Here is a 16,938-nt window from a genome sequence, read left to right on the forward strand (position 1 = left end):
GACATAAGGGAACGCCTGGCAACGTTGAGACCCAGAAAAAAGGGAAGTGAGGAGCGCAGGCAGAGGAGAGCAAGTAAGAAGCAGAGAGATCGAAAGTAAGGAGAAACACAGAGAGGCGTATGGAGAAGGTGACGGCGATGGACAAAGGGGAAAAAGGTTTGGCGTTTGTTTTTCCCGGTCTGCCAAGAAAAACCTACGTTTAAGCCGTTGAGCATGTCGGCATCGATTTCGACTTCCAAAGTGTCGATCTCAATGTGGACGCGCCTCAACGCCAAGTCCCGACTTAGCGCGTGATGGCGAACGACGAAGATGGTCAAGAAGCTCTTGGAGGCATAGCGGTCAGCACCCCAGACCTTGCGACAAACAAGCAGACATCCGTCAAATGCCACACATGAAAAATCGTGCTCACTTCCCTCTCGTTTTCCTCTTTCTTGGCTGGCGATCGAGCAGGGAAACAAGAAGACGAAACTTAGGTTCATCGCCCGTAGACACGAGTTTTACGCTACATACGGATCCCGACGGCGATTTGCTTCTCTCCCCTCGTCTCCTCCGCCCCATACTTAGGTACACAAAAACGTCTTCTTCACATCCACACACGAACTCACACATACACATATACGCATGTTCGCGTTCAGATTCAAAATGGACCTCGCTTTCGCATCCAAGTCTACAGACGTATACAGATGTAAACCTGTCTCTATAGAGCACTCCTCCTGTTCGTCTCAACTATACGACTGAAATATGCACATACGCATACAGATATATACACGTTCCTACATACACATGAACATATCTGTTCACGGCATGCGTCTTGTTCACATCTAGAAAATAACACTTGTGTGTCCTGAAGTACATACAAGCATATACATATATACATATATATATATATATAATATATATATAATATATACATATATACATATAATATATATATATATATATATATATATCCACTTGCATGTTTCCCCATACACTTTGGAGTGTGTAGGTTTGAGCGTACGTCTTCTTGACTGTTGCCGGCGCCGCCGCGGTTGGCGAGGAGCACTGGTTTCTGTGCGTTTGCGAGTTGGTTGTCGATTTGGATGTCGGCCAAGCGAATGAGGAGCTTTTGTCGCTCGCCTTTCTGCTGAAAGCCTAGAGCGACCTGAGACAGTTCCGCAAAGCAGAGTTCCTGGCGCAGGCTCTCCGAAATGAGGGAGATGCCTAGCTCTGCCATGTTAATTGCCAAGTGCATGCTCGTCAAGTCCTCGCCGCTGGAGTCCTGGAAAAACAAAGAACTCGAAATGAAGACGCAAAAGTGGAACTTGCGCAGGCACTCGACAGAGAGTTCATCTATGGGTAATCCTTCGTCTGCTGTTTATTCGCTTTCCGAGGAAGGATCAACACCTCCCAGGAGAACTGAGAAGAGGCGAAACAGGAGAAGACAAGGGACATAGCAGTGGCGGGCGATGCAGGATTGGGTACGGCCCGACGCGGTGCCTACTCTTTTGTACAAGTCTTTGACGTGAAGTTCCTCTTGAATCCGTCTCGGGGAACTCGAATTCGCCCGTTAAACCTCCCAAAAGTTTCCCTCTGCTGAAAACGCAGTCTTGCGGATCCTGCTCGGTCTCAGATGTGCACACCTTGGCCTGCAGGTCGCTCTTCAGCAGCGTCTTTCGCTACGTTCGCGCCTGACTCCCGGTCCTCCCAGCCAGCTGAGGCTTTCGACTCCCGCCCTCACGGAGGCAGTGCAGGACCCAGACCTCCTCACCTCCCGCGCTCGCTATAGTTTCTCTTTTCCCTCTTTTTTTCGACTCTGTCCTTCTCCTCGGCTACTTGCTCCCTGCCGTCTTTCTTCACCTACCGCAACGTCGTCAGGAGACGCAAGGTCGCCTGTGCCGGGCTTCGAGCGAACTTCGATCACAACGCAGTCGCCGCGTTTCTCGGTCCTCACGATGATTCTGGGCATGTTTCTCAGACCCAGACTGACCTCATACCGCTTGTGTTGCGGGACGCGAAGGTCCAGCGCGATTGGCTTCTTCGGCGCCACTGTGCGGCTGTCGATCCACAGCAGCACTTGGCACTGCAAGGGCACACGAGGAAAAAACCAGAAACTTGGAAACGAGCAAAGACTGGACACTCAAACGCATGCAACCAGAAAAACGCATTTCCATCAGCGTTCACACCCAGATATCACACCTACCTATACATATACATATATATTCATTGTATTCATAGATTATAAAATATGGAGAACGGGAGAGAGCAAAGGAGGAGGGGGTGCAAGTGTGCAGCTAAACATCGATAGCGAGACACAAAAGTACTCAGGAGAGAGACACACACCCAGATGTCTTTCAGCCTTGGAGTTTACGTAGCCGACTGCTTTTACTGCATGCAGATATGGGGGCTGCCTTGAGCCATCCATCCACGCACCAACATGCTTGAGTCAGAAAGGAGAGACAGTTGCCGAGCGACGAACCCCCAAAAGGCACGAAGTGTCTCCCCGAACACAAAATACATCGCCATTCCTTGCACTCTTCGGCCGGTTTCGTTTCTTCGGCTTCCTCGCCGTTGCAGTTCTGCTTCGTTCCATCGTCGCCGCAGTCAACTTCATCGCTGCGCATCCCCGTTTTTTTTTCGTGCTTTCACTCCACTGTATCGTGACCGGGGCTTCTCACAACGCTTGTCTTTCTCACCGGTCGCGAAGGATACGTGAACGGGAACGGCCATCCAAAGTGGATACTTTCGCCGTAGTGCGCGAAGAAGTGGAAATCGAAGTCTGGAACTTTCGGTGCACCGTCGCTTTCGCTGCCTGGCCGCAGGCTCCCCGAACTCGAGTTCGACACTGCCATCTCGTAGTGGTACGTGTGAACCATGACTTTCTGCAAAGCTTTGCACTTGTTGATCACCACATAGCCTCCTGAGGCCTCGCCGCTGTGACGCAGAGATACGCTCTTGACACCGTGGTCGGGACATACCTCGACGTCAAAGACACCTGAAAAACAGACAATGCATGCGCCGGCGGCGAGCAATCCACGAAGCCCGGCATGCCTCTCAACAGGCCTCAGACACAGAAAACCGAAAAAAGGCTGGAAAAGGATCGAAACCATCACTCTTGGCATCCACCTACAAACACCGCTTGGCATACGTCCACTCCACAATATATCTATATCTATAAATATATCTATATATATCTATATATATATATATATATCTATATATCTATATTTATATATCTATATCTATCTATATATATATATATATATGCATGGGTGTCTGGAGGGGGGGGAAGTGACACATGCGCAACTCTCCAGGTATCTGGGGAGTAAAGTTCCGCTGTTACTCAAATCGAAGCCATGACACTACTGCGGCAAACGCGATTCGTCGTCACGTAGCCAAGCACATGAAAACCAATATATATATATATATATATATATGTAGAGGGAGTTATGCGGAGAGAATCGGTGCAGACATATTTCCTCAGGAGCTCGAGTTGGAGGCGCGCGTGTGCCTGGAGATACCTGGCGTCGAATTGCTGATGCCGTTGTAGAGCACCAACCAGTTCTGTCCGGCGAATTCTTCAGAAGCGATGATCGGACCTGACCACGCATAGCCCTCAGTGGTCCCGGGCCGAAACTGGAAAGCGAAAGGCAAGTCGGCGCTGCTCCAGTAGACGGGGTAGCTCGAGTTCGGCTTGACTGCAGGGTGGGAGAAAGCAAAAGCCGAAGAACGGTACACAAAAGACGAAAATGGTGGGCATGCGTCCGTTTGTCAACACACGCCAGAAAACGCAGGTGTGTGTCTTCTTCGTCTTCTCCTAGGTCCGGAAAGGCCTCCCAGCGACTCCCACAAAGACTGCACGTATTCTCATGCTCTGGGAGGCTCGCGCCAGCAGAGAGGCAACGCTCGCGCCTCATACTCTGAGTTCGTTTGAACACAGCCTTGACCGAGGACGACTGCAGGTGCGAGAGCGTCGCCACGGATGCAAGACAGGCCGGAACAACATAATGAGAGCGCGGTCGACGTTGGGGAAACGACTGACAAATTACTCCCGAGAGGTCGTCCTTCACCACAACCGTCTGTTCTGCCTTCGGAACCTAGGGAGATTCCCCTGTTGAACTAGGAATTCACTATTCCTGTTAACGAGAGGAACCTCCAGCTCATTCTGTCCTCACCTTCTATCGCAGAGCCCTGAGTTCCGTACTGTCGATAGTAGATTGTGTTGTGCAAGAAGTTTGAGATTATGTACTCCGGCAGAAGCGAGACGACCCGACTCAGGACACCTGCAACATGGCAAACGAAATACTTCACAAAGATGGAGAGACGAACGGAATGCCTTCAAAGCGAGAGCTCGGCGGTATGGGACCTTCCGTGCAACTCAAGGCAAAGGTGTAGTCGAGACTTGGACTGGCGAGGGAGACCGTTGCTGCATCATGCGTCAGTGGAAGGAGAGTGTATGTGAGTGCTCCAGTCCTAAGTGCAACTCGAGATTTCAGCTCGGTTCAAAACTTGAATTGATAAAATGCTGTTGGAAAAAGGGAGTGTCGCATGTTTCTTGAAATCCTTTCTTTCCCCAGGAGAACCGCTTGCACAAAAGCGAAAGTTGATTGCCTTCCTGCTTCACAGCTCTCTTCATTGGGGGCGACGGATGCTTCTACACTCCGCTGTCTCCCTGTGCACCTTCGACTGCGAGTGAGAGGAAGAGATCCCGAAGGGGAGGCCTTCGGAATTTCGCAAAAACCACACCCGCTCCACGACACCCTTGCTCATTCACAGAAACTCCGCACCGAAAGAGTTGTCTGCATTGCAGTGTAGTTCGTCGTTTAAAAACTGAAATGCTGCAATAACTGTACAGGTGCTGGATGCGCGGCAACGTGAAGTAAGGTTCTTATCAAGGGAACCCAGTGCCCTCAGCGGAGTCTCCATCGAAAACCACCGAGCCGTTTGTCTCTTGTCGGTCGTGTCGCCTGCGTTTCCTTTCGCTTATCCTGGACTTGAAGTCTATGCAGAGACTGTGCGCCTCTACATCTGCAACAGTCGCCTTTTCTTCTCCGCGTAGGCGTGGATCTTTTCGACTTCTCTGGACTCGCGGTCTGCTGCGTCTGAGCTGAGCTGTGAAGCATAGGGTCTCGGCTGGCTCTGCTTCTCACAAACCGATCCGGAGTTCGCTGGCGTATCGTCGAGAAGACGTTAACTTACGTTTCAAGTCACGACAGGAGCCCCTTGCTCCGTGCGCGGCTCCCGGTGCTTTTCTCGTTTCACCTCGCATTTGTGTCTCTGTCGCTTACCCCCGGTTTCTGCCGGATCGATTTTCTCTGTGTTCATGCAGAGGGAGAAGCAACGATCTTGCGTGACGGCAGTTGTGTGGCTGAAGCCTCCAAGAGCCGGGACATCGATGGAGCACTGGACGTAGGAAGCATGTCCGCGAGAGGCGCGACTCTGCGAGGCGCTCGACGCACTCGCAGCCGTGTAGGGAAGAAGCAGATTGACTTCCGGGAGCTAGGAAAAAGGAGAAAAAAACAGAGGCAGAAGAGGACTGCGAAGTGAGGACGCGCCTGCGGTTGGTGAAGTCGAATCACGAGAAAACATTAATGCCTTCATACGATATCGACGTTCAGTACTTTCGGCTGCCTGTAGCAGTCCTCTCGCGTGAGATACGCATGCGTCACAGAGAACCTGATCGACTGGAGCTCATCACCGCAGGCAAACAGTCCTAATCTTCTAGGCACACTCTCGCGTCTCTGTTTATTCCACTTGGAACGAGAGAACGCGACTGAAACAGGAGGATCCGGACGCAAAACAAAACTAGCAGGCCTTCACCTGCGTCTCCAGGAAGCCTCCTCCAGAGACAGGATCCTACATGGACCGATCGAATGCTCAGATGTGCAGACCGATGTCCGGTCGCCGCAGACAGAAGGACACACACCCGCGAAGTCCCCAGGAGAGACAAAGAAGGAAGCCGTTCCTGGTCTCCCGCCCGACCTTCTCGCCTACCGTGGAGTCTCCCAGAAGAATAATTTGGTTGTCGAAAACGGGGTACTGGAGGCCATCCTTCACTGGCAAGAAGCCGAGGCCGGTGCGATCGATGAAGCATCGAGGAGCGGAAATCACGACAGAAAGTTGCTTCTCCTTTACAAAGGAAAGGGAGCTCGCCACCTCTGAACTGTCGCGCAGCACCTCCAGTTCCACGGGGGCAAAATGTTTTGCCGGGAGAAGAAGGCGACTGACTACTTCGTCCTGAAGGCAGCAAGAAACAGCAGACTCTTATGTGAGACTTCTGCGAGGTTCCGTCGTCTCGGTTGAACGAAGAGGCCAATCGAAACAAAGGTGCCTGTGTTGGCTGCGTCCCCGCCGCTTCCCAGCTCGAGTGACTCGTCGCTTCAGTCTTCGTTCCGTTTCAGAGGTTTCGTGCTGTGATCCATTCTTCTTCTTCTTCTTCTTCTTCTTCTTCTTCTTCTTCTTCTTCTTCTTCTTCTTCTTCTCTCTCGACGCGTTTCTCGGCTTTGCTCCAGTTTAACGTCCTATTGGGTCATCTTGTCTTTTCTCCTCTGCCGTCCACTGGCCTTGTCGCATCCCTTTCTCTCCTCTCTGCCCCCTTCTCTTCTTCTCCTTTCCCCGGTGCGTATTGCCTCCACCCCAGTTTCGATTTCCTCGCTCCTGTCTCGGACAGTCTCCGCCGACATGGGTTGACATACCGCGGTGTTCATGAGGTCGCTGATGGTTGAGGACCAGCCTGCGCTTTCGAGTTTGGCGAATTTGAGTTTCATCTTCAGTTGTCGGTTGGGGGGGACGTCGTACGCGTAGAAGGTGCTCTGTTTGAGCAGGGTCGCGCGAAGGACAGGACAGGCCTGCATTTGCTGGAGCTTCTCCACACCCGACAGGGAAGAGGCGAGGAGGTGCTTCAGCTTCAGGTCCACGGACGACGGCACAAGGTTCACGTCAAGGTCGACGGGAGCTGCGTTGATCAGCGTCAGAGCCGGAAAGATGCTGATCTCTCGGATGTCTTTTTCGGCGGGCAACCCGCTCTTCCTGCCCTCGATGTTCACTAAAAAGTACATGTTGTGTTCGGCGTTTATCAATACGTCGTCCGCGCCGCGGGGGCTTCTCCCCGACACCGGTGGGGCGTCTCGCCGGTCGGAGGCAGAGGGACGCGCAGAGCCAACCTTCCCGACTCGGCTCCCTGCGCCGGGCCTCATCGCGGGGGGTACGTACGCGCTCTGGCGGCACCTGAGGCCTTCCATGCGCTGTCGAGTGTCTACCAAGTCCGTCCAGCCGGCGAAGCTGCTCATGTCCGGAGGAGAGGGAAAGACCGCCGCACTCTGAAACAAAGAGACACAGAAAGTGACCGTGGGCAAGACAGCGGGAGGAAGACGCAGAGCGAACTCGAAGGAGAGAGACAGACAGATGGAATCAGACCCGGGGAGACAGCTGGCACTGGGGCGGGGAGCGGGGGCGCGGGGGGGGCGCGGGGGGGGGGGGAGGCACAAAACAAAGCAGTGGAAGCGAAGAAAGGAGTCTTGGAGAGAACACTGGTAGCGAGGAAAGGAGAGCCAGGAGGCGGACGGAAGGCGGTAGAGATACAGAGGCGTTCAGCGATAAGAGGGTACAGAAACGAGCACAGAGAGAGCGCGAGGGGCCAGTAGAAAAAGAAAAGTCGAAAACGATAGAACAGCAGAGAGACACTGTGGACAGGCACTCGTGAGCAAGATGGTGGAAAACGGACAACACAGACATGTCGAGGGAACATTTCAAATGGAACGCATCCCGAGCGACTGCGTTACAGTCGCCACGCAAAAAACGCAGAGCGCAGACATGACTAGGAAAGCGAACCGCACCGGGACATCCCCTTGAAAGGGACGCCGGTATCTGGTAGCTACCATCGTCGACACAAACGCCTGACAAGCGTCGAAAAACAAGCTCTTCTCCCCTGGAAGGAAATCCTTGTTGTGTGTGCTTCAGATGTTTACGTGAATACGAACCACCAGCGGCCGCTGCATCATCTGCGGAACACGTATAGAAGAGAAATGGAAATGTTTCCAGGCTGTCTGCCTTCGCTGCAGGCTGATGGGGTCGACCGAGCCTCGGTCCCCGCGCTGCTACTTTAGGCAAGGGTCTCCAGCGAATCGGACAGCTGGAATGAAGACCGAGACCGGTCCGAGAGACCCCCATGTCTCACTTCGTTTTTTGTGCCGAGGCCTCCGTCCTGTTCTCTTCGTGGATTCGAGTCTTCTTCACCCTTTTGTGCGAAGGCCGCCGGACGGAAACAAAGGTAGCACCAGCCGGCGCCGAGAATTGCAGGCTGCGGGACCGACATGAAATGCTTGTCTTCGAGGAGAAACGTGTACGCGTAAGTCGCGCGATGCAAATCTCTGGTCTCTCTCGGGTCGTCGCCCTGCTCCGCGCCTCTTTCAGCGCATGTTTCCGCCTTTCTGTCGGCGCTGCCTCGACTCGCAACCGCATCTTCGTCTCTGCCTCGACTCGCGACCGCATCTTCGTCTCTGCCTCGACTGCAAGTATCCGTCGAAGAGTGAAAGGCGGGCGCAGGTGATGCGGCCGCCAGCGTCGCGTCTGCGTCGAGGAGAAAGACATTCTCGATTTGAGCTTGGACGTCGCGGGCCATTTGCTTCTCTATCCACGTCTCCTTCTCCTGAAGCCACGGCGGGACCACCCGCAGCTCGGGGTGAGAGCAGGAGATCTGATGAAAGGACGTTTGACGCGGAGAGAGCGACGAGGCGCTGCCGCCTTCCGGCGCCGCACACGAGGCGCCGTAGATCGTCTCGGTCCGCGCCTTCCGCGCCTCGGCACAAGGTAGGAGCAAGGGATTCAACTGGCTATCCAGGAAACAAATCTGGAGGGGCAGGCCGCTGTAGTTGAACACCTTGACCGTCGAGGTGACCATCAGCAACTTGTAGGACGGATGGGGGCTCAGCACCTCGCAGACCAGCTCGTTCTTCGCTGCCGGCGAGGGGAGAAACGGGAGGACCTCCTCGCCGAAAAACAGGAGAGAAGAGTCCGGCGCGCCCGCGACAGAGGCTCCGCGAGGCCCAGAAAGTACCTCACTTCCAAGCGTTGCCTTGCCAAACGCTGACGCCAGAGACGCTGAAGAGACAAGCCCCGGAAGCTCCGAAAAAGACGCAAACGTGCTGTCGTCTGCGGCCGCAGCGGCGTCCACGAAATCCCGGTAGCCTGCAGGAAGCGCCGACAAGTCCAGCAAAGTAAAACACCAAAAACAAATGTTTTAAGAACGGCTACCACGGGAAGCTGCGACATGCCCTGTAAAGTGACATGGAAAAAGACGAGCACCTGCACCTTCGACCTAGACTGCTTCTCCTATTCTCCTCTCTCGCCCCAATATTTCCTCTGCTGCACGCGTCCTTTCTTCGAAGGTCTTGATTACACAGAGACACCCATATATATATATATATATATACATATATATATATATATATATACATTAAATATATATAAATCTATTACATGCATGCTTATAGGCGGAGACGCCGCTGACCAACGCGGCTTCGCGTGGGCTTACCGGAGGGCCCTGGAGCCAGGATGAGGCTCTTCTCTCTGTCTCGCAGCGCCGGGGAGAGAGCAGAAAAGGATCCGTCGGATCTCTGGACGCTGTCGCGAATCGAGGACGCTTGACCCACCGTCGTCCGCTGTCCGAGTGCCCCAGAGAGCCCCGAGAGTCGCCCCCCTGACGCACAGAGATCGGGCGCCGAGGGGACACTCGCAGCGCTCGCCAAGGGGCTTCCGGGCCCGTCGGGACCCGCGGCGGTCGTGGAGCCCAAGCGACGGAGCCCGCCGAGCGTCTTGGATGAGGCCGGGGCGTGAGTCGAGGCCCGCGCACTCGAGCGCGGACCGGCTTGTGCATGCAGAGCAGCTGTCGCCTCGCGCTCGTCGCTGTCCCTTCTGGAGTCGGGCCTTTCGGGCGAGAAGGCTGTAGGCCGGAGACCCCGGGCCCCGGCTTCGAAACTGTTGGCCCCAGCGTCCCCCGAGCCCGACTTCCCAGGCCTCTTGTCGCCACTGCTCAGCGCCTTGAGAGACGCGGAAGACATGCTGTGCTTCAGCATTTGGAACTGGCGACTTGCAAAGGTGTGGGGCGCGAAAGAGGCCGAGGACTTCAAGCTGCTCGCGTCGTCCGAGTCTGCCCACGGCCCAACCGTCTCCGAGCCCTTCCGCGCCCCAGCCTTCCCGCCCTTGCCTCGGGCGCCAGCGGCCCCGCTCGAGGGCAGCGAGGCCCAGGAACTCCCCGCAGTCCCCGCCAGGTCGGTGTACTCCGGGATGTCCAGGAGGGCGCTCTGGGCGCCCGTCTGTGGGGAGTGGCCTGCGTACGAGAAAGGCGGGAGGAGAGTGACGCAGCAGTTTCTCATGATGTCGACCGCCACGGCGAGCATGCCCCGCGGGAAGGGTCCAATCTCTGCGGGGGAGATGTCCCAGGCCAGTTTCGGCCGCAGGCCCGAGTCCTCGTCGTCCGGGGCCCGAACCGGCCCGCCGCGCGCGCCCGAAGCACTCGAGGCCTCCTCTCCAGACCGCACCTGGCTCCGCAGCAGAAACGCGTTGGCGGTGGCTGCAACGTCTTGAGTCACGTTCAGATTTCGAAGAATCGCCGCTCGCGGGACGTCCGGAAACATCTCGCAGAGCCGGGCGACGGCACCCACAGGCGGGCAGCGGGCCAGGTAGACCCGCTGCCGGCGCCGGGCTCGCCGCGAGGCCTCCTCCGTCAAGCCCTGAGTCAAGTCGTCCAGGGGAGTTGCAGTGCCTGTCGGCTGCAGGAGGACGAGGACTCCCACCGTCTGCTGAGGTTTCGTTCCGATACCTGTTGATGCATGCATGGGTGCCTCGGTGGTCCCCTGCCGGTCCAGGAGCATCTCCTGCGTCCGCGACGCGAGCCTTGACGGGGGTAGGCCGGTCCGTTGCCGCGAGGCCAGCCGCAGAATCGAGGGCCCTACGACAGACTGAGCCTGATCCGCAGTGGAGCGCCCTTTCGTCTCAATCAGCGTGAAGGCGTACAGACAATTTCCACTTAAATTTACGTACCTGAACGCCGCGTTCGACCTCGCGTCATCCTCGGTTCGCCGCTCGCGAGTTCCGCCTTCGCTGCGCCGCCCCCACACCCCGCTGCGGTCCTCCTCTCTGTCTGCGTCTGCCACCTTCGATTCCAGGCGCCCCAAGGGCCGCCGTGGGGCTTCGTCTGACGCCCGCGCGTCCTTCGAGTCTGGCGCGAGGCCCGTGGCGAAGAGGCTCCGGTCGCGGGCCTCGAGCCTCCCGGACTGGCGTCTGGGGCGCGACGCGTCCTCGCCGCGAATGCTTCCTTCTTCTTCCCGGTCTTCCTCCACGCTGCGGCAACACTCGTCTGCGCTGCCCCCGCGCTCCGTCGCCTTCCCCAGGTCTCCGAGGTGAGCTGCAAGGTATGGCACGAACCAGGCGAGCAATTTGCAGAGCTCTGGCGTCACGTTCGCCCACAGCGGCGACGTGGAAGTCACGAGGTAGGTCTTGACGGCTTTGAACGACCGCCAGGGGTCTTCGATGCCCGTCGCGGGCCCCGCGGACCCTGCAGCCTCGCCCCGGGCCTTGTCCCCTGCTCCCGTTGGGGTCTGCGCCGCGGGGACAGCCAGCGGGGTCGGCGACGAGCTCAGCGTCGGCGAGAGGACCGAGGACGGGGGTGTGGGCCTGCTTTGGAGCTGCTGCTGCAGGCGCGTTCGCTCGGCTTCTTCATAGTCGAAGCGGTAGATGGCCGTAATGCAAAAGCGTTCGACGAACGGCTCCCAGGACCCCATCCGGTGGTTCAGGTAGTCGAAGCCGCAGTGGAGATCCTTCAGACGCAGGAGGAACTGCTGCGAGTTCTTCTCGACCAAGATGCTTGCGACGGAGAGTCGCATGCGCACTAGCGGCACGACAGATGCCCGCAGGTCGTCGAGCAGAAGCAAGTGCACTCCATGAAGCTTCACGTCCACCTTCAAGGCCCGACTCACCGAGACGTCCCCGGCGCCCGACGCCACGGTCCCAGACCCCCCGCTGGCCGCGTCAGGCTCGGTCTTCGCGCCCACTGTGCCTGCGCCCCCCAAGGCCCTCTGCGCAGAGGCCAGCAGGCGCGGATCTGGAGGCGGAGGCCTGACCGGCGGCGACGGATCGTCAGGATTCACCGACGGAGTGTCTGCGTAGATCGTGGTCGCGGCCGCCAGAAGCAAGGCCATGTCCCGACTCGAGACACGAAGAAAGAACACTGAAAACATCGCAGAGAAGAACGGAGAGCAACTGCGGTAGAAAAGACTAGCTATCCATACACACGCGAGAGCGGGGAAACCGGAGAGGCAACACCGAGCGCAAAGGGCAGTGCGTAGAAACGGGGCGGCACCCACAACGAGACAAATGTCGGAGAGAAGGCGACGAGGGTCACAAACGTCGAGGTGCCAGCAGCTGCAACCTGAGTTCAGAAAACCTACGCGAGGAAGCGAAGAAGTCGTCTAGAGAGAGAACACCAAATAAGTTCAGATTGAAGAGTCCAATGCGGGTCGACCACCGAACGTGAACGCTTCGCCATCGGATGTCTTCAGCCTCCACAGTTTCGTGCCTCGAACGCATCTGCTTTCGCCATGCGCGTTTTCGTCTCTTACCGGGGATATCAAAGAGGAGAACCAGATCGCTTAGAAGGACTTTTTCTTCTTCGGCCTTCGACTGCACTTCACCTTCGTCCTCGCGTGGAGTGTCGCCTCTCTTTCCCTCATCGTTTCCACCTGCCGACTCTTTTCTTGTCTTCTTCTCGCCGTCGGGTGTCTGCTCCGTAGACTCCGCTGCGGGCCGCGAGGGGCTGCGCCCCGCGACGACCTCCTTGAGTTGTTCGGGGACGAGCGTGGAGGCGAAGGATGGACCCTTCCCCGCGGTTCGCTGCTTCAAGGCCCTCTGCAGCTGCCTGGCGGCCAAGACCGAGCTCCGATAGGCGTCCCCGGCGCCCCGCGATGCGTGCACCCCAGCCGAGAGGCCCTCCTTCACGCCGTCGCCATCTCCGCTCGCGAGGCTCCGCGCGTTTTTCTCCAGCACCAGAGCCTCTGCCCGCTGCTTGCGATACTCTTCTTTCGCGTCGACGGAGCGATAGGACCCATGGCCCTGGACTCTAAAGGCTTCACAGAGGAGAACCGCGGAGGCCTCGTCGACCGCCGGGACGAGGTGCGCCTTCGGGAGAGACTCAGAGAGAGAGGCGAGACGCAGGCCGCGGCCCAGAGACGCCCCGCGAGTCGTCTCCTCACCGTCCTGATCGTACCCCGAGAGCGACGTGGACGACCACCGCGACCGGGTCTCGGGGTCCCCGCGCGACGACGCAACAGAGTCTGACCGTATCCCCGTTCGCTCGCGTTGGCGACCCGACAACGCAGGCAGGAGGGGCGGCGGCAGGACGTCCAGGCGTGCGATCCGACAATCCAAAATGTCGATGTTCTTCATTTGGAGACTGTCTGCACCGCTGACCATGTTCACGTAAAAGTCGTTCGTCCACTGCAGAATCGGCGCCGTCGGCTTCTTCAAATCTGTGTAGAGAATGAAGCGCCCACTGGACACGGTGACAGTGATGCCGAACGGCTTGTCTCGTGGACCCATCTCGGGAAGCACGGCACTCGCGGGCAGCAGAACTGGAGCCTGAGATGGGTGCCGAGCCTCTGGACTCTCTGAAGGCCTTCGGGTCTCTACCCCGCCCTCGAGCTCCTCCTCCGGAGGCACACACGAAGCGAATCGGTGAGGGAGCTCTTCGTCTGCGACCGTCGAGAAGCGTCCCAAGGCGACCGAGTCCGCAGTTTCATACGACGCCAAGGCAGGTTCGACCTCGTCCCCTGGCTCCTCCGGAGAAGCTTCCTGCGCCTCTTCGCCCCGCTCACGCCCCACACTTGGGCCCACCAGCGGAGACGCCAGACAGCGTCCGAGGCCAAGGGGCCGCGCGCGGTCGTCACCCAGGCTCCACGCGTCCGGCGCGTCTCCTCTGTCTGCGCCAGCGGGACCGAACTCGGGGGCACTCCTGTGGAGGACCGGCGGCGCAGGTTTCGGATAGCAGCGCATGGTGCTGAATGCCCAGGAAGATGTGAAGTAAGAAATAAAGTCCATAAGCTGCACCATGAGCAAGTAAATTGTCGCGTTGTAAATTGCAATGTGCATGCCGCCTTCTTCGAGCGAGGAAGCGAACTCAATCTTGATTGCGGGACGCAGGGCTTCCAGGCTGTCGCTGTCTGACGCCTCGCCCTCAAAGGAAGTCGAGGTCTGGGGCCGAGGCCCCGCGACAAACAGCGCGCCGCTGGACCCCACACTCGACAGCTTCCCAGAGGGCAGGCGGTGCTGGTCTCCAAAGCTGGCTGCCGCTTCGCGGGTGATGTTCGCAGGCCGGAGTGTCTCGTTTGGCGCCGGGCCGTCTCCTTGTCGCCAGGAGGCGCCCGCACACTCGGCGAGGCGCTTGTAGAAGTTTGCGCTGTTCGTTCGAATGTCGTCGATCGCGAAGGACTGCGCACAGAGGACAACGCGGTAGGTGAAATAGAGCGAGAAGAGAGACACCTCGGCACCGACAACCACCCGCTTCAGCGAAAAGAGCGCGAGGGGTGCCTCCGGTCCGAACGACGCCTCTAGGAGCAGCTGGGGGACTGTCATACGCAGCCTCACACGGGCGGTGGAGTCCTCCAGAGCCTGGCGGACCTGTTCGGCGCGCTGCGCGTCGCCTTCGCGTCTCCCCAGCCCACTGTGAGGCTCCCGGCGCAAGTCGCCGCCGGCCTCCGAAGGTCCTCCTCCCCCTTCGGACCTTGTGGGGAAGCCGGCGGTGGTGAGGACCACAGGCGCAGGCCGGTAGCCCTTGCCGGCGAGGTTTTCGTTGACGACGTCGAGGACAAAGGTGAGTTGTTGGCGCGACAGCCGCAGACGCCAAGGCGTTGTGTCGAGTTCGACGTCCACTAAGCCGCGAGAGGATCGAAACGAGACCGCCGCGTCGACGTTTTCCAGCAAACACCCTCCTACCTCCCGAGAAGCATGGCAGGAGTGGCGGCCAGAGGAGGCCATGCGGTTGATCCTGAACGCAGGCTGGCCCGCACGGGACGAAACCGTCGACGCTGTGGAAGAAGCGGAAGGCGAGAAGTTGGAAGAGTTGTCAACGGCCCCGATGGTGAGGCCGAACAGGTCGACACTGAGAGTGAAGACACGGCAAGAAGAAGGGGAGAGATCTTCGTCGTCGCCGCGCTCAGCCACCGGGAATGGCGCTCGCGACTTGGATGCAGAGCGTCTCCGCGCCTCCGGAGAACGGCAAGTCTTCTCGTCCTCGCTGCCGGGTCTCGCCGCGGATCTGCAGCCTCCAGAGTCGCCGTCTGCAGGCATGGCGTCGTCCCAGGTGTATGCATTCCGAACTCGCAAGTGACCCAAGTCGAGGGTGATGTAGCTGCCTCTGCCCGTCAAGTCCACGGCGCAGTGAGACGCCGCATACGCCAAGGCTGAAGACGAAGAAGCAGAAGACGCCATCTGTCCAGCGGAAGAAAAAGAAGAAGGCGGAGAAGAAGACGCAGCAGAGGAGGTAGCAGAGGACGAAGAGGAAGAAGAGGAAGCGGAAGAGGAAGCGGAAGAGGAGGAAGTGGTGCGCGACAAAGAGGGAGAAGGCGTGACGGCGAGGGTACGAGCAGAGGCGGGAGGAGACCCGTAGGGGCTTCTGCCGGCGTCCCTTTTTTTCGCGGGCGCATGCGGAACGTAGCCTGGAATGATTTCTTTGTCTTCACAAAGGATGAAGACAGGACAAGCAATTTCCACTGCAAACAAAAAGTACGAGCGCGTCGCCGCCTGCTTCATCGCGTGATACGACTTGGTGATAAAAACGTTGAAAATTCCATCGTTCAAGTACTCCAACAACTTCGTCACGTCCTTCTGAAAGTAGACGTAGCAGACCTGAGCACACACAAACAGAGACCCCAAGGCCAGACGTCTCCGGTTAGGCAACCGTGGCGCGCCGCGCAAACTTGAACACAGCGAGGAGGCTGAAACGTCGTCCACGATCTGCCTTTGCTCGCGCTTTGGAGACTTTGTGGAGATCGCCAGATGACGCTCCAGTGTGCAGGGACACCGAAACACAAATGCGTCCGATTCTTTGGGGGGGGTTGGGCGCGTTGAGTCGTGCGTATAGCCATCAGTGCAGAGAGACGGACTCGGACAGAAGAATAGATACAGATCTACGGATAGAACGACAAGGATAGAGAGACAGACGAGAATACGCGACGTATTGGAACGAACTCACGGAAACAGACGGCGAAGCAGAGACAAAGAAACGGCGAGAGATAACAAGTCCGAGTCGACAGATCGGTACAGATGCAGATAGACGTGAAGATATAAAAAGAGATCCGTGCGTTTGTCCACCTGGCCGTCGGAGAAACCGTAGGATGGCTGCACCTCGATTTGTCATTTACGAAGCACTGCATGCGTCCGTAACGCCTCACCTGATGTAAGACGCCTTGCATGCAAACAGAATACGGAAGGGGGGCTTTCGTCACAGGGTCAACGCCAGCGTAGTGGCGAATGCGGGCGCTAAAGAGGGACGTGGACTGCTGGGAGACTCCTGGGTCTCCCGGTTTTCGATTCCTGGTTGCGCCGCTCTTCTCCAGGGACTCTGAAGATTCAATGACAAAGGAAAAGGAATTCTCGTCCTCTTCTAACTCTCCAACCTGCGATGCTTCCCCCCCCCCCCTTGCCCGTCTTCAAGTTTATTACCAAGTCTCTGGTTCCTCGTTCGCGCCTCTCCCTTCTTTCTCTGACTCCACATCCCGCTGAATCAGATGTACGCTCATCACTGCTCTTCTTCTCTCTCAGCGACGTCGACCAGTGCGCTCTCCTTCACCTCTCTCCCTTTCGCTTCTGTGGTGAATCTCCGTCGCCGTCCTCCACTGGCCTTGCTGGCCTCGCGCTAGGCTCCTGCGTAAATCCTTGATCATCGCGCTTCTCCGTATACCCATGTTG

General features: G+C 57.6%; 1 protein-coding gene across 1 annotated transcript in view; it reads right to left on the minus strand.

Annotated features, from left to right (window-relative positions):
* TGME49_291180 (hypothetical protein) overlaps window positions 1–16,938 on the minus strand; it is a 34,265-nt gene that overhangs the window by 7,030 nt on the left and 10,297 nt on the right. The window contains exons 9-21 of the mRNA XM_018782141.1: window positions 16,422–16,591; window positions 12,597–15,876; window positions 9,512–12,205; window positions 8,156–9,165; window positions 6,675–7,298; window positions 5,974–6,216; window positions 5,268–5,478; window positions 4,155–4,262; window positions 3,501–3,677; window positions 2,676–2,974; window positions 1,844–2,062; window positions 1,001–1,261; window positions 198–353 (exon numbers count right to left, since the gene is read on the minus strand). Of these exons, the coding sequence (XP_018636465.1) occupies window positions 198–353; window positions 1,001–1,261; window positions 1,844–2,062; window positions 2,676–2,974; window positions 3,501–3,677; window positions 4,155–4,262; window positions 5,268–5,478; window positions 5,974–6,216; window positions 6,675–7,298; window positions 8,156–9,165; window positions 9,512–12,205; window positions 12,597–15,876; window positions 16,422–16,591 (9,452 nt within the window). The remainder of the gene's footprint in view (window positions 1–197; window positions 354–1,000; window positions 1,262–1,843; window positions 2,063–2,675; window positions 2,975–3,500; window positions 3,678–4,154; window positions 4,263–5,267; window positions 5,479–5,973; window positions 6,217–6,674; window positions 7,299–8,155; window positions 9,166–9,511; window positions 12,206–12,596; window positions 15,877–16,421; window positions 16,592–16,938) is intronic.

Source organism: Toxoplasma gondii, chromosome IX, assembly GCF_000006565.2.
Source record: "Toxoplasma gondii ME49 chromosome IX, whole genome shotgun sequence".
Lineage (NCBI taxonomy): Eukaryota > Apicomplexa > Conoidasida > Eucoccidiorida > Sarcocystidae > Toxoplasma > Toxoplasma gondii.